Source organism: Schistocerca gregaria, chromosome 5 (genome assembly GCF_023897955.1).
Source record: "Schistocerca gregaria isolate iqSchGreg1 chromosome 5, iqSchGreg1.2, whole genome shotgun sequence".
Classification (NCBI taxonomy): Eukaryota; Metazoa; Arthropoda; class Insecta; order Orthoptera; family Acrididae; genus Schistocerca; species Schistocerca gregaria.
The window spans coordinates 417,828,121-417,855,270 of NC_064924.1; the positions used below are offsets into that span (position 1 = coordinate 417,828,121).

Genomic DNA, 27,150 nt, shown 5'->3' on the forward strand with positions numbered 1-27,150 from the left:
CTAGGCGCTTCTGTCTGGAACTGCGCGACCGCTCCAGTCGCAGGTTGGAATCCTGCCTCGGGCATGGATGTGTGTGATGTCCCTAGGTTAGTTAGGTTTAAGTAGTTCTAAGTTCTAGGGGACTGATGGCCACAGATGTAAGTCCCATAGAGCTCAGAGCCATTTGAACAATTTTGAACAGAGAAGTAAATAATCACACTGATATGGGGTATTATACTTTTTTATTTTTTGATTAAGTTGTTATAATCAAATATTTATGACATTCGTCGATAATGATGTACGAATATACTATTTGGTAACATTAAAAGGTTGTTTGGCAACAACCACCCTAGTAGTGCGGGTAGAAGGCCCTGTAGAAGCCGTCGATGGCCAGCGTCTTGGGGAAGATGACGTCGAAGGGCACCGTGCTGAACACCTGCTGGGCGCGGCTGCGGTAGATGTCGGCCATCCACGCCTCCACGGGCGGCGCGATCAGCTTCTCCACCACGGGGGACGTCACCTCCGTGATGAACTTGCCCAGGGCCTCCACTGCGCACAGCGGACACAGAAATACGTCACACTTGCAAACGCCGCACCACGTTAGAGGGACTCGACATCGGAGTGTAACGGAACAAAATTACTGCTGTATTATCGAAAGACAAGTAATTTCAGAGTTGTGTTTACATCCGTTACGTACAAGGTAATTCACCTTCAGAATCTGTCAATCTATTGCTGGGGAGGACAGTTGAGGAAGCGAATATGGTATTTACCTAAAACAAGAAGAGTAGCTAAAGTAAAGTGTTGTGTATTAAACGCCTGTTTCCACAAAGGGAATGTCTGACAGAAGCATATATTTCAAATCCGATGGTCTCCAGAGCTGTTCTTCGCATCGTGAAATGGGAGAGGAATATTGAGTTATGTTTTTTCCTTTTTTTTTGCTCCTTCTGCAAGAAGAGCCCCGTGTTTCAAAAACTTGGTGGGCCTATGTTCCTTTTCTTTTCAAACTGTCTTCTTAATAACACAGTATTTCATTTAACCGATTATTGAAATGTGTTTTTTTGTTGTGACAAAAGTTTCTATGTATTTAATCTCTAGCTCTTCTCTTCATCTTACTCGAATGTAAGTCGTACTTACCAGTACGGAACCCTCGGGTAAACTGCACATTTACATAGTACGTTACTGAATTTAAGAATGAAATTGTATTCTTCAGTGATACTGTGCACGTAAGTACGTATTCAGTTCAAAGAATATAAAACAACCCCATACTCGAGTTAAAAAGTACTGAAAGGAAACTCCATACTACCATACTTAAAACTGAGTGTAATTCGATCTTGCTATGCAGTTCAAGTCCTATACTGTTTAGACCAACTGACCGACGCTTGGTAGGTACTGAACTCACATAGAAAATATTACGAATGGGCACCTTTACTGCAAACATTACTGAAGGAATCGACACGGAAATTTAGCTTCATAATACTACCAAGGAGCATTTAATAATATGGGTTGTTCCGACACAGCAAAGTCATGAAACTCCGTGTTGGAACTGGACTCGGGCTTAGGGCGTGGAACCATTTCTCCGCAATATCGTCTCTTCCAGGAGTTGCTAGTTCCGCAAGCCATGCAGGAGAAGCTCTCTGAAGTTTGGAAGGCAGGAGAGGATGTGCTGACGGAAGTAAAGCTGTGCGGGCGAGTCGTGAGTAGGGTTTGGATAGCACACCTGAGAGAGCAGTTGCTCGCTTATGGTAGATGTCCTAGGTTCGAGTACCGGTGCGGCACACTGCTTTGAACTAACAGAAATTTTCAAATCGGCGTGCACTCCGCTGAAGTGAGAAATTTTTTTCTGAACATTATTTTCATTAGAATGTGTGGTACTGAATTATTTGGCAACTATAAGACTTTGGCTCTCGGAAGAAAGTAAAAGCACATAATAATATGGGTTGTATACACACGAGAAGATTATTAAATTGTGCACCGATCTGGTTGTCTAACCTGGGACCATTGCCATTTTCAAAAAGTGACAGTTTGTTTCAGTTCAGGAGTTCCAACATGGGCTCTCAAAAGAAGTTAATTGAACACCTTTCACAACAGTAAGCGACGAGATGTTTCGCTACATGTGCGTAATTAGTGGTACCTCTAGCTTCCTGAGGAAGGCATGTCACTAGAGAAAAACCCGATACAGATCTTACTCCTTTTTCTTTTTAGAAAACGACGTACGTATCACTGCACAACAGTGACGGGCTGAGGTCTAGGTAGAGTCCCTATTGCCCTAATAGCCTACTTCCACACACCTCCTATTTACAGCAAGGTCGTCTATAAACACTTTTAATGGACGCCATCTGTACAAAATTTAGAGAGTTGGCCAAACATTACTATCGGGCCTTGCTGTGGGTGGGTTCTCAACTCTCCATCTGGATCGTTCTTCTCATCTTATTATCTAATACTACTATGTTTTATTTTAAATGTGTAATGGAGTCTGTTCCTAAAACTGCACATACGCATCGTTTTTGCGCAATTGTGGCTCATCAAGTAATGTCAGTCAAGTGCAACAGATTTTGAGACTTACCAAATGGAGGGTAGTCTCCGTAGACACCGGTGAGCTTGTATGTGGTCGCTCCGTAGTCCAGCTTGCACTCGCCGCTCGTCAGCTGCAGGTAGGTGCGGCCGTCAGGGCCCGGCACGGGGTGGCCGGAGTAGATCATCTCCACGCCGGAGTCGACTGCGGACAGAGAATAACCCTTCGTAAACAATTATCCAAAGACTTCGACGTCACCAACATCCTAAAATGTCGACTGGTAAGCTGCCAAGTGGATACTTAAACAACAGGCGGAGAAACAAGCCCCTTCTCTCCTTAAGTTATCCCGAACCCCGCCCCTCCCCCTCCCACCCCTTCCCCACAGCTAATCTCTCTCCACAACGTCATTCGTGTCTACTTATTTGAACTGCTTAAAAGAGAAATTGCTATTACTGTTTACCAGGCATGTAAATTAAAGGCACGCACGTGATGAAAAGTATCCGTGCACCTCTTAGTGGACATTAACATGGGGTGTGTTTGCACATCATCATGACTGACCTCCCTCAACAGTCTCATCAAGAGAAGGTAGTGATGTTGGACAATGCAGTCCGGAGGAAAATCCACGTCCTAACTCATCTCAAAGACGCTTCATTGAGTTCAGGTCGGGACTCTGAGCAGGCCCGCTGTTTCAGAAATGATTTTGTCCACAAATAATTGCCTCACAGATTGAGTCACGCCGATACACTGTCATGCTGATACTAACAGTCAGTCCCCGAGCTGCTCATCCACTGTACGCAGCACACAATGGTGTGAACTGTGTTCATATTCTTCTGTATTTAGCGTTCTTTTAAGTGTCGTAAGGGCACCACACCCAAGCCACAAGAAATACTCCCATTCAGTAACATCACCCTCTTCGCAGTGCTCTGTTGGGATTACACATCACAGCAGGTAACGTCTTCAGGCTTTCGCCCAATCTAAACCCTTTCATCGGATTGCCAAATAATGCAGTGTGGAATTGCCACAGGATACTGTGTGATTCTTTACTCCAAATCACTTGTTTCCAGTCACCCAATACTATATGGCATTGCTCTTTGCACCGCCTCAAGTTTCGTCTGACACTGACAACACAAATGTATGGCTTATGAGTAGCTGCCCGACCATTGTACCCCATTCTTTATAACTTCCTAAGCACAGTAGTTGTGCTAGCATGTCTGTTGGTAGCACTTTTGAACTCATCAGTGATTGCATCCACCCTGCACAATGTTCGACGCTCCCTACCCGTCAATACATAAAATATTTCTGATCTTCGTTAGCTTTGATTATTCCTTTGCATTTACGATACATAATAAGATGGCCAACGGTATCCTACGATATCCTTGGAATGGTTAAAACGTCCCTCATGGATTTGTTACTCAGGTGACACATTCATATATATATATATAGCACTCTCGACCGACCCATTCTTTTGTTACTGCTTCACTACCTACAACACAATACTCCTCGCCTCCCTTTATGTTGGCGGTTACACGTCTTGTCACATGTAGTGTTCAATTCCGCAATACAAAAGAGTGTCCAGATGATTTTGATCAGGTACTGTAACTTTCAAATATATTGCCTTTACGCTTCTTAGTTTGGGCCAGAAGATTCAAGACTACTCTGTTAATGTTGTAGGGAACATTCTTTTTCGTATTTCAAGTCTTCTTCGAATTACTCTCTTACTTCTTTCACAAGTAAGATAGATGGTGGCGGAACCCTCCCTTACACCTTTCCTGATATCACACTGTTTTTACTTACTTTCGACAAGCGTGAATCGTCCACTGCCCTTGTAAGGCACGCCAAAGACGTAGGCATCGATGGTATGGTCACCGTCGAAAATGAACTCGCCAGGGACGTGGGTCAGCACGCGAATGGTGACCGCATTTGTGTCCACGCTGCAAAAATACAAACAAATGTTCTTTGCTCATTTCACCTATTATCTAAAGCACAAGGAAACTGAAAAGCCGAGATGTCAGTGTCATGTGAGTAGAATGCGATATCTTGGTTACGATTAAGTTTTGTACTGTCTAAATTGTTTCCTAACATTATTGGATAATAGTCATAATAGTGGATCAAGCAAGTCTGATGCTTACTTCAGTAGTAGTAAAATGGTGAAATCAGTGAATGATTCGGAGAGCTATTTACAAAAAAAAATCGAGGAACGGAAAAAATGGTCAGTTCTTTTGCACACACTGGTTAGTTTAAAATTAAGTGGATGAATATTGTAGGGCAGTATGTGCACAGAAGTGAGCGGATTTACGAAAAAACGCGATGGAGGACACAGAAATGAGAGACGCTCTTAGTGAAAGTTAATATCTTACTGTAAAGCAGTAGTACCATAAAAGCGAAGGAAAAGGAAATCTCACTTCATGAATGTAACATTTTCTGCTCATCAGTTGTATGAGACGACATTGAAGCCTCTAATGCAAATGGGTAACAGCAAATGATTTGATTAACTGCTTGAGAGGAGGATGAAAGTGAGTGCCTGTTGATTTCGGGTAGACTACAGTATAAAATGTAACATTAAACTAAGGCGGAACAGAATGCTTTATTTATTATTTACATAGTTTTGTATCACAGTTGCGTCTTCAATGGAGCGTGGTTTCGAACAACTGCGTTCATTTTCAAACCGTTATCAGAATCTGTAATATCTGAATGTAGCTTACTTCCAGTGAAACATTATTAAGACTTTTTCATACACTAGGTCAACATAGCAAACTTTACGTTAAAGTTTAAATGTATGACAGCTTAAATGGAAAACTTCGCCATCATTTAATAAATTTATGGCTCTTGTAGCCACAATGAAGAAGAATTGTGGCACGCATGGAAGGTGTTACACTTACAAGATCAACTTACAACAAGGGACGGATACTCACTTGAGATCCTCCAGAACAGCGCGTCCGTGTCCCAGCATCCTGCTGTTCTTGAGCTCGAAGTTAATGGTGATGCCAGGCTGGTTCACGTTGAACACTAGCGGCGGCAGGTTGTCCAGGGGGTCAATTGGCGATGCGCCGATGCTCGGTATACCTGGAAAGCGAAATGTGTTGGATATATGACGTGAAAGAGGGCGTGTCTTGAGGACTAAACTTTCTTTAGGAAAGGTTAAATGTGTCTGTATTGTTTTCCGAATCCTTTCCTTACGGGTTTGGTAGAAATTTTCATCGCTTGTCTGGGAGGTAAGGGAGGAAAGATAAGGATACATAGTGTTTGACCATCCGACTGTGTGCCAATATCATGTGTCTAAGGACAACATCCCTGCATTTCCTCCTGCAGTGAAGCTATGCGACAGTGTTGATGTTTCCGTCGGATGGGAACTTTAATCTCAATGCTGCGAGAGAGGGGTAGCCGTTGTGCGAGCAGCAAATTTTTTATAAGAACACAACGTATGTACTGCAGCCATTCGCTACAGCCATCTACGCAAGGAACATACTAGTACACATACGACGTACTTCTAAACGTACACTGCTCTGCGAAACTTAAGGATAGATGAAGTAGCATAACATAGTATCAACTCGGTGAAAGTGAATGAAACTGCGGGACCATGTGGCCAAAGGTCTCCTAGTCGTGCTCAGAAATCTGGGCGTCACTTGATGTGAAGTCAGCGTGCCTATAACGTCAAATGGGCTGGCCCTGCAACACGAGGCAAAAGAAGGAACGGGAAAAGAAAGGAGGTCTCAATCAGAGAGCAGTTATGGTGTATTGTGGTGGTGCTCTTTATTACAGCAAGTCCCAGAGACAACACATGGTTGAAACCACACGGGAAGAATGATTGGGAAACTGGAAGCAGGACGAAGTGTGACGATTGTACCCTTAGAATTTGGTATTGCTCACAGCACTGCTTCAGATGTATGGGCAGCGTTCCAACCCATGGGATAGGAGTCCACCAGCGTCAACTTCGACAGAAGATGATTGCTACATAATGGAACGGGCAGAAAGAGAACCTACGTCAAACAGTAATGTGCAATTGCAATCACATTTAACAGGACTGCACGGCACGTAATCTCAAGCTCCACAGTGGCACGGAAGCTGAATAGGGGTACGAAGACCAGTACAGTGCGCCCCGTTGACATCCGATCATTGGCAGCACCGTTGTGATGGTGCCAACAGCATAGGGACTGAACCAACAAGGAGTGTGGTCGGATGAGAGCAGGTTCAGTCAGACTAGAGATTCTGGTGGTACGCCCGTATGGCGACAACTGGGAACACGTAAAGCACGCATGAACATTGTCGAGCATGATCGTTTTGGTGGTCTAGGTGTTCTGGTGATGGTACGTATAGTATTACATGAGCGAAATGGTGTCTAAATCTTTGAATATAGTACGCTCACTGGTCGTGTTACTGTAACACTGTACTCCTTTCGCATGTACGTCTTTTCGGTGTTGCGTTCGGCCCTGACTTAAGCTGTGAACGGCAAAGCGCCAACGCAATTAACTGCGCAGGTGGAGAAGCTCATTCAACGAAACAAAATCGTAACAAACGGAACAAAATCGACAGATGTAAAGGTAATATCCGGAGTACCACAGTGTTATAGGACCGTTGCTGTTGACAATATATATGAATGATCTAGTTGAAAGTGTCGGATGCTCTTTAAGGCTATTCGCAGATGATGAAGTTGTCTCTACCAAAGTAGCAATGCCAGAAGATAGTAAGAATTTGTAGAACGACCTGCAGAGAATTGCTGAATGGTGCAGGCTCTGTCAGTTGACACTGAAAGTAAATAAAAGTAAGATATTGCGGATACATCTGAAAAGAAATTCACTACTGTACAGCTACACTATTGATGACAAATAGCTAGAGACAGTGTCTGCCGTAAAATATCTAGGCGTAACTATCCAGAGTGACCTTAAGTGGAATGACCACATAAAACAGATAGTGGGAAAAGCAAACACTCTACACAGATTCACTGGAAGAATCTTAAGGAAATTTAACTCATCTGATTGTTCGACCGATTCTTTAGTGTAGTTCATGTATGTGGGATCTCTATCAGGTAGGACTGTTAGAGGAGATAGAGAAGATCCAACGAAAAGCGGCGCGTTTCGTTACGGGATCGTTTAGCTGGCGAGAGAGCTTTACGGAGATGCTAAACAAACTCGCAGACGTTACAAGAGAGGCGTTGTGAATCACGGATAGATTTACTGTTGAAACTTCTGGACAGCTTTTTTAGGAGCAGTCGGACGACATATTACTTCCTCCCACATATACCTCGCGTATTGTCTTCCCACGCATTATAGTGGTACCGAAAGTGCCCTCCGCCACACACCATTAGATGGCTGGCGGAGCATAATGTAGATGTAGATAAGAGGATGTTCGGCCTTTGGATTGGCCTACCCATTCCTCCGACTTAAATCACATGGAGCACTCGTAGTATGCATCGGGGAGACATATCGCAGCATGGGGGAGACATATCGCAGCGTGGGGGAGACATATCGCAGCGTGGGGGAGACATATCGCAGCATGTCCACATGCACCAACGACCATGCGTCAATCGTCAACCTCGCTGGCGGAGCAATGGAACACCGCACCACATGAACTCCTTAACGACGCCGTGGCCAGCACGTCAGCTTGTTGAAGAGCATTTACTGTAGTCCGTGTCGATCACACACCCTTTTAAGAACCATGACCCGAATTTAGTAATATCTAGCGGACCATCATAATTCGTGGTGACTGCAGTGTAGTTATTGTCATTGAATAAAAGTGTCACTTTTGTCTGTCTCATAGCGTATTTCCTCTAGTTACCTTCTGTACTATACTGTTGGTGTTGTTTCTATGTTCGGTCCAAGTTCCAACGAGCTATGTTACTTGGCTGTGACACATCATGCGAACGTTTCTTTCATCTTAAGTTTTGCACACCAGTGTATATTGCCTTCACTGCCGCGAACAGCGACGTTTTTGCATATTTAAGATATGGCCCACCTGACACAGAATTCAATAGACACGTAACTGTAGTCTACTATATCCTGGTCAGTGCCCGTTTATTGCTTCAGCAGTTTCGATACCACTGACAGCGTCCTTGATGAGAAACGAAGTAGTAGAGCGTATATGTCCAGGCGCTGAGGGTGACCTTCCTAGAGCTGTTGTCGGGAACGCAGACACTGGCCCCGTGCCCGCTACAAGAGGTTGTGGACGTGTTTGCAGACCAGCTGGGAGAGTAATGCACTTGCTATCCAGTCATATCCACGTTACTATCCGTGTAAGATGTGCCGTTCTATAGAACTGAAGCCGGGCTCACGAAACCAGTTGCGCTGTCAGCTGCTCTCACTTTGAAACGACTCGGCTTTACGGTCCACGTGCTGAGCTGTGCGAACGTGCTCCCAGTATCATTTGCGAAGTAACTGAACGACACTTGTAGTGAACTAATATTACATTATCAAAGCTGGATCCCCTTGAACTCCGTGCTTGTTCTCAATTAGCGAGTGCTTTCAACAACTTTTATTCGAATGCAGTTAGCATCGAGACGAAAATATTCAATGTAGCTAGCACAGTTAGCTTAAGTGCACAGTCACATTTTAAAATCACCATTCAAATTTTGTGAAGACAGAATATCCCCAAGAGCGTACAAGCGCTAGACATTGTCTTACAATCTGCAAGGTCTGGACATCACGTACTTCCCGTCAACAGATGATGTTATCTGACAAATAAGAATGGCGAGCGTTTTTGAGAAGCAGCTTCCTCGAGGGTTGACGCCAAGCGGTATGGTCAAGTTCTGAGGTAGTGCTCTCGTATTCAGGACGAGTAGCGATCTATTTCGTCGCCGAGATGTTTTTCCTTAAACACTTCCGGCAAATGCCGTGACAGTTTTTTCGAGAATATCTTGACTGATTGCCTACCTCATTCTTCTGCACCGATCCTGTCCTCAGAATCTAATTAGGCCTCATTGTAGCGAGTTAATCGTTCTACACTTCCGACTGTTGACAGTGCTGAACCTCGCGAGGAAATGAGTTCAGTGCATATTCAGATAATTAGCAGAGTTCCTTAATAAATGAAAGGAATGTTGCTGTTGTACAGAAAGTAGTAATTGGTGAGCACGGAGTGTAATACTACATTCACTTATTTTTACGTTCTTCTGTCTTATGCCCCCAAAATATCAAACGTAAAGTGAGGCAATGCTGTTATTGTAGGTGTCCATAACTCACGAGAAGGCAGTAGACAACACATCACGCCTCTTGGAAGAATAAATCGAAGGTTTTATGTCTTGGAAGTCAGATTAGTTGGTGGCACCAACGCAGCATGTCATTCTCAATGGAGAGAAGTCTTCCGACGTAAGAGTGATTTCAGGTGTGCCGCAGGGGAGTGTCATAGGACCGTTGCTATACACAATGTACATAAATGATCTTGTGGATGAGATCGGAAGTTCACTGAGGCTTTTTGCGGATGATGCTGTGGTATATCGAGAGGTTGTAACAATGGAAAATTGTACTGAAATGCAGGAGGATCTGCAGCGAATTGACGCATGGTGCAGGGAATGGCAATTGAATCTCAATGCAGACACTTGTAATGTGCTGCGAATACATAGAAAGAAAGATCCCTTATCATTAAGCTACAATATAGCAGGTCAGCAACTGGAAGCAGTAATTCCATAAATTATCTGGGAGTACGCATTAGGAGTGATTTAAAATGGAATGATCATATAATGTTGATCGTCGATAAAGCAGATGCCAGACTGAGATTCATTGGAAGAATCCTAAGGAAACGCAATCCAAAAACAAACGAAGTAGGATACAGTACACTTGTTCGCCCACTGCTTGAATACTGCTCAGCAGTGTCGGATCCGTACCAGATAAGGTTGATAGAAGAGATAGAGAAGATCCAACGGAGAGCAGAGCGCTTCGTTACAGGATCATTTAGTAATCGCGAAAGCGTTACGGAGATGATAGATAAAATCCAGTGGAAGACTCTGCAGAAGAGAACCATTATCATTAAGCCTTATTTATTATGGGTCCTCGAATACTGAGAGGAAGAAATAAACAAAATAAATGAAAATTTAACCCTACAGAGAACGGAAATATAAATACACGAGGTACTGCTCTACGGTATCATTGGTGGAAAATGAGTATCAAAAGTAATTCATGTGGTAGGACCGTCTGGCGCTCTCGTTCACAGCAGGAAGAAAGAAGAAGTTATAGCAAGAAAAGGACTGGAGAAACAGATACTTGGGCAGAGTGCGAGTCAGACAGAAAGACATTGGACACGGGAAGGTTTCCCTATGCCACCTCCATTAGGACCTTGCCCTGTACGGCGGTGCGGGTCTCCCGAATTGTTCCCCTACGCTCTGCCAAGAAGCATAGGACTTCATTTCCATTTCCAAAACTAGAGTTACGCTGCTCGGCGATAACTGTTGTACTTGCTGGTGAGACTTACCATGCGCCAGCATTGGTATGGCCTGCTGCAGCGCGTTCTTGCGACAGATGGCCACATCGGGTTGGTCATCGGCGCACACCTTGACGCCCAGCCCAGAAGCCGGCGCTGAAAGAGCCGCCGGCGCTGAAAAAGACACTTCGTTCAGGAGTCGAAACAAATCAGTAGAGGTATTTGTAAGAAAAGCAGTAAATGTGTGTCGTGTGGTAGCTGTGCGCTGTTGACCACGGTTCTTAGAAAAAAATGTGTATTTTTGACAGTTTCACTCTCAGATGAAAAATATGAGGATTTGTGATTCTTCAGTTTTATTGCTCGAACAGTCCACGGGTATACTGCCGGATCATAATGTCCAACGGGCACAATATTTCGGCGGTCAGACATGTCACCATCGTCAGCGCACCTGACGATGGCGACATGTCTGATCGCCGAAATATTGTGCCCGCTGGACACTATGAACCGGCAGTATACCCGTGGACTGTTCGTGCAATATGAGGATTATTTTACTCTCCATCGGATGCACAGTCTATGAAAAGTTTACTGAGAACGTATTAAGTGCCTGAAGTGTTCGCTGAGAAATTTAAATGCAACTTTGACGCATTAGAGAATTTCAGAATCGTGTAACGGGTTATAGTATTACTAATTCCTTAAAGTTATTTTGTCTCTACGATTTTTCTCAACGTAAATTTTCTTAACGTTTGAGATAGTGCTGGATAAATGACGGGAATAGCTCACGAATAACATGAACTAAAATTAAGACGAAGACTGGATAATTTACTTTAGTCTGCATTTTTCCTAAGTACGCAAGTTAGCAATTGTATAACTACTTTACATTAAGAAAATATCCAACAAAATGTATTCTGAAACACAACTTACCTGTAAAAAGTTTACCACGTTACGCTGTAGAGAATCATGTAAAGGACATTGGAATTTACATTTTTTTTTGCTGAGCGTAATTTTATGCTTCGACCATTTTACGTTTATAACGAATCTTCCGTGGCGACGATCGAGTATATTGTCATGTAGGTAACACTACTTTAGTGAGATGAATGATGAGGTACATTCAGAGCAGGTTTTTGTCTTTGTGCTGCTCCTGCATGCCAGTTTCTATTTCCAAGCGATGCTGCTGAATATGACTGATTTTCTACGTTATCAGTTATCATGTTAGGGATCTTATGTCAACACGATGAATTTTGATATACAAGTATATGTGACGCATGTACTAGAGGGTAATTATCCGAAGCTAGTACGAGTAGCACTGAGCAGTTACTTTATGAATATAGATCAGGAGCTGAACAATAATTACGGCGTACAGTGCCAGTTCCGAAGTCAGCCATCTTTGTGTTTGTGTATCGCACAGCATTTTAGTAGCATCTTTCGTGCATGCGTTTCTACCTGCTGGATCTGTGTATGAGGCACATAGTAACGGCACTTTGAAAACACATAGCCATGCTCCAGGCGGTTACGGAACAGCGACCTCCAGTTTACGAGACCTCGACGTGGACCGGACATTACAGGGGCCGGTTAGAAAGGTTAATGTAGCACAATCGCAGTTTTAAAGCATAAAGTGTAACAGGTATTGCCAACTAATAGTAAACTGTGAAACCAATTACACCGCCAGCAGGTGCGTAAGCGGTTACACACCCAGCTATTTCCATTGAAAATTATTCAGTCTTAATGCATAACACAGACTGATTAACTGTTTATTGATATTGGGATAAAGATGTATTATTTACCACGTCTGTCAGTGCATATTCCTTTACACTTACAGATGCAGAAAGACCTGACAACCCGCAACAATCTCCTCACATTTAGTGTTCTCTGTTTTCGTCACCGCTGCCAGAACAAACACGGCGCGCATTTATTTCTATTCCTCGCGTATTTAGTTCGCTTTCCACGACCGAAGCTTCTTAAAATATACGTGTTAATACTAAAATTCTTTTACTGTCTTATTTACATCGTTTTTCATAAAAGGAACCTATTTTGCTATTTAAAAGGCGAATCAGATGTTGTGGGCTCAAGTATGGGGTTTTGTCACGCGTAACACAAATTATTAAGCTAAAGAGAGAGAGAGACTAGGATTGTACAAGAGGGAAGTAAGAAGTAGTATCTTGGATAGTGATTAGCACTATGTTTGCATCAGCTGAAGACAAGCGTATTTCGTGTAATCTTGTCTGGAATTTGTACCAATGGTAGTATAGAACACTCTAAAACGGCTGCTAACACAGACAAAACACTTGACACAGTACAGAGAGAAAAACAAAATGTGTAGATGTAGCTGAAAGTCTGTAGACTAAAACACGTTACCCAGCATTTTAGGTAAGCACGTATGTCTCAATTATCGGCAAATTCGACGATTTTTCGGTTCTCCAAGACTGAAGGCATTATGTGTCACATTCTAAAAGACGACACGTATTGTTACTATAACAATATTAACAGAACACATTTTTATGCAGCACACTACTGACGAAAGTGATACTTGTGAAAGTCGAAATCTAAGAAGGAACAAGAATTTGAAATCAAGAGAAACAAATACATCAGTCGATAGGGATACGTGTAGATAATGTAGAGAATTTCGAAAACAACAGAAGTGTTCTGGATGATGTTAGCAGGACGCGAAATTTCTTGACTGTGCGTGAATAAGACAACGGGTTCTACTCGTATATGGGAATGGTGAAGTGCTGGAATTTAAGAAATAAGATTAAGTAGTATATAAATTGTGCATTAGCTGGTAATTTTGTACTATAAATGACTGTCAAGCCTTTGAATGTAAACTATTGTCAGTTGAAAGCTGAGGGTTGTACTTAATTTTAATAACCTCATTTTAGTACGTCCCTCCCGTTTAACCACCACACATTAGGATGGTGATGTTTAGTTGCTAAACAGATCATTGTATATTGTACTTGTCGCATTTCGCAGACGAGTCTACTATCTTAATAATAATACTAACAGTAAACTTGTTTGTTAAAATTCGCGCCTCAAATATGCCAATTCGTATAGAGATGTGTTATGCATCACTCGGTTTGTTAACATAGCAATGTATAATACTGTATCTTTGGTTTGTTTGGTTCCATCGCGGATTGAACTAATTGTAACTGCGAAAGTGAGCACATATAGTGTCCAGGAATGCGCCAATAGATTCAACGAGGACCTTTACTTAGCTAATATTATATTTTCAACTTGCATTTGCGTGTTATCGCTTTCGAAACTGCCTTGACAGCTGCTAATACTCGGATAAACTACGACATGTTGTTAGTACCTTTGAGTACGAATTTTAGTCTGGACCACATGTATTATAGTATGTTAATAAGCCAAACATAAAATTTCCTGCATTTGTGATCTTTTGTAGACAAAGGTTGAGAATGGCCTATGAGGCTGAAATTGGCCAGTCGTAAGAAACGTAACGAGGTAAATACTTGCATATCTGTAGCAACATTGAACCGTAGTTCGTAATAACAGAGATACTGCTATTTCGTATTTATACACCAATACCAGCCCTCGACTCTCAATAAATTTGTCCTTCCTGGACGGAAAATGTAAGTAACGTACGAGTGCAGGTTTGGCACATGGACGACGATATATGGAATTTTGGGTCTGATTGTGATTCGTGCACTGATAGCCGAAGCGGTTAAAGCGGTCGCTCGCGTTAAGTTCTCTCTAGTCATTCTAATATAAAGCCTTTGGTGGTTCATATTCGCATTTGCGAATACATATCCTGTAAGAACTTTTGTGTTCACTGACGGTGAAGGCAGTATATTCTAATAATTGGTGTTTTCTGGTGGAAAGTGATGTCGAAGGAACATCGTTCCTACCAAAGGAGCCCCTGAGTGATAACGCTGAGCCGACGCAGGTTCCCCCGGCGACTTACCGAAGTAGGCGCCGGCGTCCACCGCGGCGGCGATGGAGGCGGCGACGAGTGCGATGATGGTGGCGGTCCTCATGTTGACGGCTGCTCTGCGGGCAAGCTGCCTGGCCCTCGGCCGGACCGCCATTTATACACGGGCAGCCCGCCTTCCCCCCAGTCACGGTTAGCAGGCTACAGCCACTGCTTTCGCAACATTCGCCGTCAGGTAGTCCCTGAACGGCACACACAACAGCCTGCGCCAATAGCAGGCCGCCGCCGGTTGGGCGTATGTGTGAGACAGGTGTGTGTCTGCGTGTGTGTGTGTGTGTGTTGCCGTGTTCGTGTGTGGGTCGGCACGTGCGTGCGTACGTCTGCCCTCCAGTTATTGGCGAAACTTCGCGCCTACAAGAACAACTATGGTCTACCTTGAAACTTCATCGTGAGGCTGGTGACGTTTTTATCCAAAGCGGATATATATCTCAGCGAGAAAGTTCTAAGAACAATCTATTTCTACGACTCAAAGCTATCTAGAACTATGCTATTTCCTCGAGTTTAACAAATAATCTTACGTGCACCAATTCTTTCTTCCTTTCATCACAGAACAGCTAATGATGCGGCGAAACATTGCCTTAAAAACCACTAAGCTAGTCCACCTGCGGTATGGTTTGCTTTTCTTCGCATTTTCACGCATTACCTCCTCTAAAAAAAATGGCTCTGAGCACTATGGGACTTAACATCTGAGGTCATTAGTCCCTTAGAACTTAGAACTACTTAACCCTAACTAACCTAAGGACATCAGACACATCCATGCCCAAGGCAAGATTCGAACCTGCGACCGTAGCGGTATCGCGGTTCCAGACTGCAGCGCCTAGAACCACACGACCACTTCGGCCGGCTCCTCTAAAATGTATCTAATTTCCAGCTACTTAACATTCATTTCATACTTCATATTTGTATCATTTAGTACAATAAAAAACAACGTCTGATTACATTAGGTCAAAAATAAAAAATGTGTGAAATGGTTCAAATGGCTCTGAGCACTATGGGACTTAACTGCTCAGTCCCCTAGAACTTCGAACTACTTAAACCTAACTAACCTAAGGACATCACACACATCCATGCCCGAGGCAGGATTCGAACCTGCGGCCGTAGCGGTCGCGCGGTTCCGGACTGAAGCGCCTAGAACTGCTCGGCCATTGCGGGCGGTGCAACAAGAGTATTGAGCCTTTTGAATTATGGTGCTACAGACGAATGCTGAAGAAGAGATGCGAAGATTATGCAACTAATGAGGAGGTACTGAACAAAACTGGGGAGAAAGGAAATTTGTTGCACAACCTGACAAGGAAAAGCGATTGGCTGATACGACAGATTCTGAGACATCAAATGATCACCCGTGTAGTGATGAAGGGAAGTGTGGGCGGTAAAAATCGTAGGTGGAGACCAAGAGACGAGTACAGCAAGCACGGTCAAATCGATTTCGGTTTCAGTAGTTACTCGGAGATGAAGGAGATTGCATAGGAGAGAGTAGCATGGAGAGCAACGAAAAACGAGTCTTCGGACTGAAGACCACAAGTCATTACTCCATATTATGTTTCCAAGCCTTTTAGAGTCATATTATTCATGCCATATAGGGAAATCTAAACTTGTGTCTTCCTAATCATTGTTCAGAATATCATCTTTGTGCCCAGTGTTAGAGGATCTTCATATATAGATATTCTGAGGTGGTCTCTCTCTTTTTTTCCTCGCTCTATAAAGTGTGGATATGTTTTGTGAAAATGACTACGAGGAGTGCTTGTGCAGTGTAACGTGTTGTTTATGTATGGTGTCATAGAAGATTATGGAAGGAAAAGACAGGGAGAAGGCGGGGACTATCTGTCAGGCAGTAACGTACTCTCTAATGGTACCAAGGGATTCTAGGAGCAAAGTGTCCCCAGACAAAGGACTTACTAACATCAACGACGTCAGGGGGTCGCATTTAATGAAACTGGACACTGGGTAATAGTTTGCTAGAACTGTAAACCATCACCTCTCATCCTTCGAACATGACATGATATTTCTCCACCAATAGTATTCTAAACGGTTGCTTGTTACATAATGGGCATGGACTGTCAGTTTTAGGGATCTCGGATAAATTGTATATTCGTTACAAGGTACTTCAACAGTTTCACGCTATTTGGAATTTATGACTCTCTCCTCTTCCTCTGTATGGTAAAATATACACTGAAGAGCCAAAGAAAGGGGTACATCTACTAATATCGTGTGTGGCCTTCACGAGCACGCAGAAGTGCCACGTGGCATGGACCCGAATAGTGTCTGAAGTAGTGCTGGAGGGAATTGACACCATGAAACCTGCAGGGCTGTCCATAAATCCGTAAGCAGGTTACAACAGCACGTTGCAATGCATCGCAGATATGCTCAATAATGTTTATGTTTGGGGAGTTTGGTGACAGCGGAAGCGCTTAAACTCAGAAGAGTGTTCCTGGAGCCGCTCTGTAACAATTCTGAACGTGCGAGGTGTCGCATTGTGCTGCTGGAATTTTTGCAAGTCCGTCGGAATACACAATGGTCAAAAAGGATGCTTACGTACCTGCAACTGTCAGAGTCGCATCTAGACGTATCAGGGTCCCATATCACTTCAACTGCACACGCCCCACACCATTACAGAGCCTCCACTGGCTTGCACGGTCTCTGCTGACATGCAGGGTCCATGGATTCTTGAGGTTGTCTCCCTACGCTCGATACAATTTGAAACGAGAGTCGTCCACCTAGTAAACATGTTTCCAGTCAACAACAGTCCAACGTCGGTGTTCACGGGCCCAGGCGAAGTATAAAGCTTTGTGTTGTGCAGCCTTTGGCTCCGAAAGCCCTTATCGATGATGTTTCGTTGAATGGTTCGCACGATGACACTTGTTGATGGCCAAGCACTGAAATCTACAGCAATTTGCGCAAGGGTTGCACTTCTATCACGTTGAACGATTTTCTTCAGTTGTCGTTGGTCCAGTTTTTGCAGGATCTTTTCCGGTAGAAGCAAAGTTGGAGATTTGATGTTTTATTGGATTCCTGATATTCATGGCACACTCGTGAAATTGTCGTATGGGAAAATCCCCACTTCATCGCTACCTTGGAAATGCTGTGTCCTATAGCTCATATGTCGACTATAACACCAGAGTCAGAATCACTTAAATCCTTATAACCTGCTCCTGCAGCATCAGTAGTCGATCTCACAACTGCACCAGACATTTTTTGTCTATATAGGTAGCGCTGTATTCTACCTATTTAAATATCTCTGTATTTGAATACATATGCCTGTACCAGTTTCTTTGGCGCTTCAGTGTAGGTACGAGTAGTCCTACTATGCTTCTTTACTAGAACAAAAATATTGTGATTCTTCTGATATGTAATGAATACCATGCAGAAGATTTGATCATGGTATTATTAATCCTCATCTAGGTCTAAATGAATGGCAATTGCAATGTTCATTCTATGAAGAAGTCTCATGTTTTAGATAAAGTATATTCACCCACCACCTGCGACAATAGTATTGGGGCAAGGCGGTTTCTGTGCCACTTTCCATTATTGGCAGATGTATCCAATATGGCGGCGATGACATCATCCTAGATGGTGGCGTGTAGACTTGGCAACAGTGCATGACATCATCCAAGATGGCTGCTGTGATGTCATCCAAGATGGCGGATTCTGGCAGGAAGATAGGTCAATTGAGCTGCCTCCACTAACCTAACACCCCTCAGCTTCTCTCTGCCAGAAAAATGGCGGGAAGTTCAAATTCCAACAAGATAATGCATCACACAATGGTTATATCTACTGACGTATGAAAATTGTGGGAAGATAGGTCACTTGCGCTGCCTCAACTGCCCTAAGTCAATCTACGGTCACCTCTTCCTAGGAACTGGCACCAGGTTTGAATTTTGGTGGGCTACCTCCACTAATCTAAGTCACCCGACCGCCACCTCTTGCTACGCATTGGTGGGAAAAGGACACAACCTATGATGGGCTGCTGGAGAGAGGAAGGTGTGTACTTTATTTATTTTGGAACAATTTATTTAGGGACAGATTTCGAGAGATAGTATATTTATTACACTGATACAAAACACATGCTCGTACATGCTTGGGGTCACATCACACAGCCTACAGACCCGCAAACCACCAAAAGATTCTGCAAACATGCTTGCTAATTGTCAAATGTCGAAATCATGCACCAGTCTTTATTCAAACAATTTGAGGCACTACAGCCATCCAGTGTGTTCGCCACGAGACCCAGAGCCCACCTAACCTAGTTCACAGTACCACCACCAGAGGGTGCTGTCATCCCTCCTGTGATGTAATCCAATATGGTGGTCTGGAGGGGGAAAATGAAGTGAAAATGACTCAACCTGCACTGAGCTACAGCAGAGAGTAAAGAAGGAATGTACTTTATTTATTTTGGAACAATATATTTAGGGATGGAGTATATTTATCACACTGATACAGAACATACACTGTTGGGTTCATGCCACACAACCCACAGACCTGTAAACTACTCCTAAATAACGCTCTGCAGACATGCAAAAAACTCCTAAATTACCGAAATAATTTCAGTACAGACATGCAATCTCAATCTAAATAATGGAGTACACAGATGTGCAAATACGAAATCAACTTGTAAACTGTCCAAATAGCGCTTAGCACAGCCTACAGACCTGCTTGCAAAATAGTGCAATGGACACGCAATCAACATGCACAAGCACCGTCCACCACCCCCTGTCCAGTTGGCCGTACGGGAGGCTACCTGCAGTCCCGTGAAGTGATGTGGCCAACAGCTCTTAAACGACGCACAGGTGCCCTGAAGCATGAGGCGGCGGTTTCCCATTCATACTTGGCACCTGAAAAATTCCTCTCGAAGTAAGTGTTCATCTAGGCACCGTTGCTGATGCGACCAGATGTGATCGCAGACACAGCCATGAGACCCTGCTGGACACAAGCCAGCATGACCCATTGCTCTCACGCCGCTGCACGTGAAAGCTTCTTCTATTTTCCAGTATAGTCAGTGTTATACTGACATCAGAGAACTCCAAGGCGCTCTCACGCCACTCTCATATGCGAGACACCTCTGGGCACCAGGTGTGTTTATTGTTGATGACAGTGTAGTACAGTGTGCATTGTTCCTAGCTAGACATGAGAGCTGTGTCTAACCGTCCTTAACTGCCCAGTGTGAGAGATGCAACACCGTCTGTCTGTCTGTTGATGTACCAGTGATACATGCGAGTTGACTACTGTATTTGACGCTTTTCAGGAAGACAGAGAACCACCCGCCTCTAAACTTACATACATCTGTGTTAAAGGCTAATAGAGAGGGGATGGGGCGATTGATTGGGATGGAGCTGTAATAAAGTACGATTTAATGGTAGACTAATGATGCACTCTAGGGAGGGGGAAGTTGCTGCAGGTCAATTTTTCCACCTGTCAGGATGCATAAGTCGCTTGGCATAGCTTGCATTCGACTCACAGACAGCCACATGTTCTGTATGTGGTACATAGCACTGACTACTTGCGATCGTTAACAGTAAACCTGTCGGTCATCAGAGGACTTCCATCTCATGTGTGGTAAAACGTGGTACATTCCTCTAAAAGAATTATGATATATGCAATGTACTCCATCCCACCGTCGCATCTTGGGTGCAAAATCAAGACTTCAGCTTCATAACTAAGTTAGTGATAGGTGTTTGTGAGGCATTGCAATCCCCATGTATACATCTGCCTGATACATGTGCTGTTTACAGAGTTAGTGATGGAATGACTTGTAATTTTCACCTTTCGGACACTGCTGCTATGCGTTTATCTGTTTCCTTTAAGAGGTATTCACTGTTACTAATGATCATTTTATATAGGGCTGATGCATGCAAAAGTTTAATTTCCGAACAGTGATCGGATGTGAACAGTGGGCGCTATACATCTCCAGAAAGCTACATTGTACTTGTATCACAAGGAGCCCATATTTTAAGGAAGTAGTTTTTTTGTTTTACGGTTTGATAACATAGTTTATCGTAGAGAAACCAGGAAGAAGGATGTATGTGATCTGCTTGAAAAATATTTCATAAATTGGAATATTAATAGTGCACAATTCCACACGACTGACAGGTCAGAAATGTGTGGAAAGTTGTAGCCTTAGGAGTGCATGTGTTTATGTTCTCTCTTACCACTATTTTCCAGCTACTGATACTAGACTCTCGAACAATACTTAAGAGTTGATAGCGTGGTTGATTTATGTAAAAATGCATTGAAATCCATCTGCCTGGAGCTCCATCACGCATAAAAATAGTTCGATTCTTGTTGTTCGTAACTATGTGCTATTACATCGTGACACTTCGAAATTTGTTATTAAACATCGATAAGGAATACTAAACTCCTCAACATGGCTGCATATCGAGAAATCTTGTGCACTTGGATGGGGAGGACTCGGAAAGCTCCATTCATTCACGCGACTTGGAATGTAGTGGTCTTCTTCTGGTCGGTTGCACATTAAATCGGTAACGGTGTTGCAGAGCTGGTTGGTCAATGACAGTGTGAGGAGGGTCTTTCACTCTCTAATCTTACCATAAGACAGCTAGAATGCTCTGTGACTTCCATACGCAGAGAGATTGATCATAAATTAATCACTGTGCTCGAGGTGTTCGAAACATGTAGAGCGTTGTCTGATATACTTTGATTGTGTATGTGTTCAAGAATTACCAATGAATGGTGGTACTGCGCAGTCATCTATCGACATTCTCAATGATACTTCCAAAGTCGAGAAGTGGTGGTTTAGCTATAATACTGAAATTGGGAAACATGGTGTCATATCACTGGTTGGTGTTGAAATTAATGTAATATTGCTAAAAACTGTTTGCACTGTCAACTGTGAGGCTTGTAATTAGGGTACATTTATGGTGCCTTTTACATAGTATCTGTGCACTGGCATGCTGTTGGTTACCACATAATGATTGGCTGATACCGCTTGTTTGATTTGGAGAAAGAGTTTTGGTGGATGGACAGCAGTAGCAGCTTCTGAGGTGGATAGCACTGAAACAGTGATCATGTATCCAGAATAAGATTTTCACTCTGCAGCGGAGTGTGCGCTGATATGAAACTTCCTGGCAGATTAAATCTGTGTGCCCGACCGAGACTCGAACTCGGGACCTTCGCCTTTCGCGGGCAAGTGCTCTACCAACTGAGCTACCGAAGCACGACTCACGCCCCGTACCCACAGCTTTACTTCTGCCAGTACCTCGTCTCCTACCTTCCAATCTTTACAGAAGCTCTCCTGCGAAACTTGCAGAACTAGCACTCCTGAAACAAAGGATATTGCGGAGACATGGCTTAGCCACAGCCTGGGGGATGTTTCCAGAATGGGATTTTCACAGGAGTTTCGCAGGAGAGCTTCTGTAAAGTTTGGAAGGTAGGAGACGAGGTACTGGCGGAATTAAAGCTGTGAGGACGGGGCGTGAGTCGTGCTTAGTAGCTCAGTCGGTAAGTTCGGCGCTAGCGGCCGTGCGGAGCGGAGGTCCGATACTTCCGCCTGTGCGGCGTGTACGAGTGTTTGTTTACTTGTGGACTTAGTCTGCGCGCGGGCTAGTAACAACGATCATGGCGAACAAGTACAGGAAAACTACATTACGATTCAATTTCTGCAAACACTACGAACGGCCAAAGGCTTTAGCAGTGGAACGATTCATACGAGAGGACGTCAAGATACCTCCAAACGATATTGTCGGAATTCACCTGTCCATCGTTAGTCCCACGGTGTATGTTAAGATGGTAAATGACGCGGCGTGTGAGAGAATTCTACAGGCGACAAAAGCAGGTCTCCGATTTCGCCATCGTGACGGGAATGTCGGCACGGTAACTGTAGAACATGCTAGTTTGGGTGTACGGACATTACGTGTTTTTGAGCTGCCATTTGAGCTCCCGGCTGACGAAGTTATTGAGGCTTTTAAGCCATACGGCACGGTACATGGTCACACAGCAGAACGCTGGACACAATTCGCCACGTAACCCGTGCTTAACGGAGTGAGACAGATCACTATTGATCTTCAGAAGCATGTACCGTCCTATCTGACAATTGGTGGTTGTCGGGCGGTGGTGATTTACGATGGGCAACCACGTACATGTTCTGGCTGTGGCCAGGAGGGACACCTCAGGTCGAACTGTATGCAACGGCGGATTACGCAACTGCCTTCAGATGTGCGGGAGCCGTCGCCGGCGATGACAGTACTACCGATCACCTATGCCAAAGCCCTCACTGCGTCCGCTGATGACCGAAAGGACACAGCCCCGGTGGAAGTTCCCGATGGTACTCTCCGAAACCTTGTAGCAGACATCGGGATGACAGAGGATGTTGCTCCATCGAGCATACAATCTAAGGCGACAACATCAGTTGAGACCGAACTCCTACCAAGCACACCGATAGTACACGAAGCAGTTCCAGCCACTACGGGTGCTGTTCCGTCTGGAACGCACTCTGTGACGACAACATCAGTTTCGACCGAACTCCCGCCAACTACAGCGATGGGACTCGAAACACTTCCAGTTCTTACGGATGCTTTTCTGTCGGGCAGCCGTGATTCCCTACAATCTGAGGACACGGAAGGAAGATCACGCAAACAACGTTTCCCGAAAAGGAGGAAACGGCGTCGTCGCACGACATCTCCTAGGGATGACTCCCCTTGCCCCGACGACGATGTGCCTGTGGACCAAGACGACACAACAGCCTCTACGAAACAGGATGAGGCAATGGAAACTGTTCGATCAGACCCGCAGCGGTCTGTCACATTGACGGTAGCGGGACTTGGTGATGCTGAAGAGGAACCACAACCAGTTGGCTCTCCAGACGCAGATGCTGTGGCTATGGACACGAATATATCACTGCCTGCAAAGGTGTGGTATGACGATATTGAGGAGGCGCCGGACGTCATACAGAGGCAGCCGGCACTCACAAAGACGGCCTAGTAATTGCTGAAGGTGAAGAGAGAGGGGCGAGAGAACATCATCTAACTCAGCCCCCAGCGCCGATGCACGGAGATATTGTTGCGCTTCGACAGAGTGGGATTCAACGCCATGCGAACCGTATTGCGACGTTAAATATAAATGACGTGCGTTCACCGGCCAAAATACACCTACTGAAGGAAACGATTTGGGCATCTGATGTGGATATTGCTTTGCTGCAGGAAGTCCACATAGCTGCACTCCCACACATCGCAGGCTACCAATCCTATTCGTCACATGGAGATCACAGTGGGAGTGGGCTGGCAGTTTACGTGCGAGATGGCTTCCCCGTGGAAAACGCGTGTTACCTTCCGTCGGCCAGGGGAATGGCTTTCACGACGTTTGGGACACGCATCATCAATCTTTATGCACCGTCGGGAAACAATCGGCGGCGGGAAAGGGCGCGATTTTATGCAGAAGATATTGCCCCACTTTTCCATGGACGTTATGAATGTTTAATAATTGGTGGAGATTTCAACTGTGTTCTCAGCCAGAAAGACCAATGGCCGCAAGCAAACATCAGCGAGGAGTTGCGAATCGTTGTCAGCGACCTTGTACTTAGTGACACGTGGGAATTACGACATGGAGATGCACCGGGATACACCTATGTGACAAGTCACTCGGCGAGCAGATTAGATCGCATTTATATCTCACGGGCTCATGCAAATGATGTCCAGGACGCGGAACGCTGGCCATTGGAATTTTCCGATCACAGCGCTTACATTTGTACGGTGCTTCTTCCCCGTAGAGAGGTGTGGAACAGCAAGGCCCCGTGGAAATTAAACATTCAACATTTACATGATCCCGAATGTCGTCAACGGATCCTTGAGACATGGACGATGTGCGAGCGAAGGGTTGGAAGGTATGCGACGAAGCTTGATTGGTGGCTGACTTGTACTAAACCGGCGCTTCGCCGTACGTTCATCTCATATAGCAGGGAGATGGCAGAATGGCGCCGCCGTACGACCGACTTTTATTTTGCAGCGCTGCGCGACCTGGACGATGGTCCGCCGGGACCGGACGTCTGGATCGAACGCAAAAGGATAAAAGCTAAACTAGTGGCTTTAGCTCGGAAACATCTTCAGGGAACCATGGTGCGCGCCAGATGTCACTATACGATAATGCACGAGATTCCTTCCATGCACCACGTCGTGATCGAACGAAAGCACCGACGACGCGTTTTGGTACGGGAGTTAATTACCCGCGAAGACCGAAGAGTGACGCGTCAAGCGGACATTGTCTCTGCATTCGTCGACCATTACAGACACATCTATCGGGAGGAAGCAGACCGTGTTGATGACCTCGAATGTATAGCCACATACGTCTCCTGTACACTAACGGTGGAAGCTGCTGGAACCTTACTGGAAGCTATTAGCTGTGAGGAAGTACATGATGCCATCGCAAAGGGTGCGTTGAATCGCTCCCCAGGCATTGATGGACTTCCTGCTGAATTTTATCGAGAATTTCGTAACGAAATGGCACCGCGATGGACGGAAATGTACAACGAGTTGTTAAATTCCGATGCGCCTATTCCACCGGCTTTTATGGAAGGCCTCTTGGTGCCAGTACATAAACCGAAGCCAGGAATTACGGTCACACATTATCGCCCCATCACCCTGCTTAATGCAGACTATAAGATCTTTACACGGTCGCTAGCGTCCCGATGTCGTATGTTAATTCGTAGCGTTCTCTCTCCAGAAAAGACGACACCGGGTGGATCGGTGAATGTGCAAACAGCTACTGGCGAATGCCGTGATGTGATAGCGCTGGCGGAGGAGTGCCGGCTTAAAGCGGCGATGGTGACGGTTGATTTTGACAGTGCTTTTGATAAGGTGCGCCACAACTATCTGTACGCTGTACTGGAACAAATGGGATTTCCAGACTGTTTTACTGGTCTCATTAGAAGGATTTATGGGAGCGCACAATCCTTGGTACAGGTTAATGGGTGTATAGCAGGGCCCATTCAAATTCGACGTTCCATTCGCCAGGGCTGCCCTCTTTCGATACTGCTCTTCGCGATAGCGTTGGAACCATTAATTGGGAGGCTAACAAATTCTCTTTCTGGGGTGGAACTGCGGGGCTACACCTTCAAATGTCTTGCTTATGCGGACGACCTCCTACTGCTCGTTCGTTCTGAGGAAGAGGTGAAGACGGTCCTTCAACTGTTGTTGGACCACAGTGTGACGGCGGGTAGTGCAGTGAACATGAACAAATCGGCAGCAATGCCGGTTGGAAGGGGCCTTACGCCGGAAGAAATCAGTCCTTTTCCTTATGTGCTACGATTCCGCTATCTCGGCATAGACTTTACCTCACCTGTGAAACATACTGCGGCAGTTAACTACCGACGAATTTTACACACAACATGTACCATGGTCCGCCAACATCTCCTACGGCGCCTTGATCCTTTGCAGCGAGTCGAATATCTGAACACTTATGTGGTTTCTCGAATGGTGCATATTTCGCAGATCCTGCCCCTACCACTCACGCTCGGGCATCGACTTCAATCAGCACTAGGCTATTTTGTGATGATTGGGTCGCCCCTCAAGGTGCGATACGCAACGCTCACGCTCCCTACGGACAAGGGGGGACTCGGACTTACGAATGTTCGCTGCCGAGCGACGGCGCCCCTTCTAGCCACGATGTACAAGCAATGGCGTAGCGGGCGTGATTCCCTTACATTCCGCCTACTGGATCTCCTAGTTCCAGCGTCCCTCACACCTCCGGTGGCGGTGGGCAACATTACGCCACATTTTGCGCATGTATCAACATTTATCGTGGAACTTAGTTATATCAGAGACGAGCTTCCGCGCACGAGACCACCATGCGCGAAGGATTTTTATGTTTGGCTGCTACGACGGATAAGTCGTAATGTCATTGAACTGAAACACCCCACGTTGCATTGGCCGAAGATTTGGAGACATGTGCACCAAAAATTCTTTCCTACCTTCGTTCGGGCACTGTGGTTCTCTGTGACCTGTGGCAAGTTCAACACCAACCAACGACTCCATGCAATTGGACTAGTGGACACTCCACTGTGCCCGAAATGTCGCCAAGTGGATGACGACCTTCACCGCTTAACTTGTATTGCGGTAGATGATGTATGGCTCCTAGGACGACAGATGGTGGGTTGCTACCTCCGTGTGACCCCGCAACATATTACACCTGCTTCCTTCTTACATTCGGAGAGTGACTACTTTCCGGCGACTAAATCACAGTCGATCATCTGGGTCAAAGGTTGGACGATCGCGTACCTCTATGGGGATGCAGCCAAGTCGCGACTCGACTTTTGGTATTTCTTACAGCAAGCCCACAATGAGGTTCATAGATGGTCACACTATCGGAAAATCTTTGCCACCTATCTTCAGGCAGTCTTCCTCGACCCCACACGCAGTTGGGATGTGCCGGGTGC

General features: G+C 45.0%; 1 protein-coding gene across 1 annotated transcript; it reads right to left on the reverse strand.

Annotated features, from left to right (window-relative positions):
• Positions 1 to 204: 204 nt before the first annotated feature.
• On the reverse strand, positions 205 to 14,842 carry LOC126273044 (putative beta-carotene-binding protein). Its single transcript, XM_049976439.1, has 6 exons — positions 14,748 to 14,842; positions 10,886 to 11,008; positions 5,404 to 5,554; positions 4,286 to 4,422; positions 2,543 to 2,695; positions 205 to 528 (listed from the first exon to the last, which is right to left on the reverse strand). The coding sequence occupies exons 1-6, from the start codon at positions 14,818 to 14,820 to the stop codon at positions 329 to 331; spliced, it is 837 nt and encodes a 278-aa protein (XP_049832396.1). The 5' UTR covers positions 14,821 to 14,842; the 3' UTR covers positions 205 to 328.
• Positions 14,843 to 27,150: the final 12,308 nt, after the last annotated feature.

Coding starts and splice junctions, on each gene's coding strand:
- LOC126273044 (XM_049976439.1), bottom strand. CDS start 14,820: ATGAGGACCGCCACCATCATCGCACTCGTCGCCGCCTCCATCGCCGCC. Junction 11,009..14,747: donor GGACGCCGGCGCCTACTTCG/GTAAGTCGCCGG, acceptor TGTCTTTTTCAG/CGCCGGCGGCTCTTTCAGCG. Junction 4,423..5,403: donor GCTGTTCTGGAGGATCTCAA/GTGAGTATCCGT, acceptor GTATTTTTGCAG/CGTGGACACAAATGCGGTCA.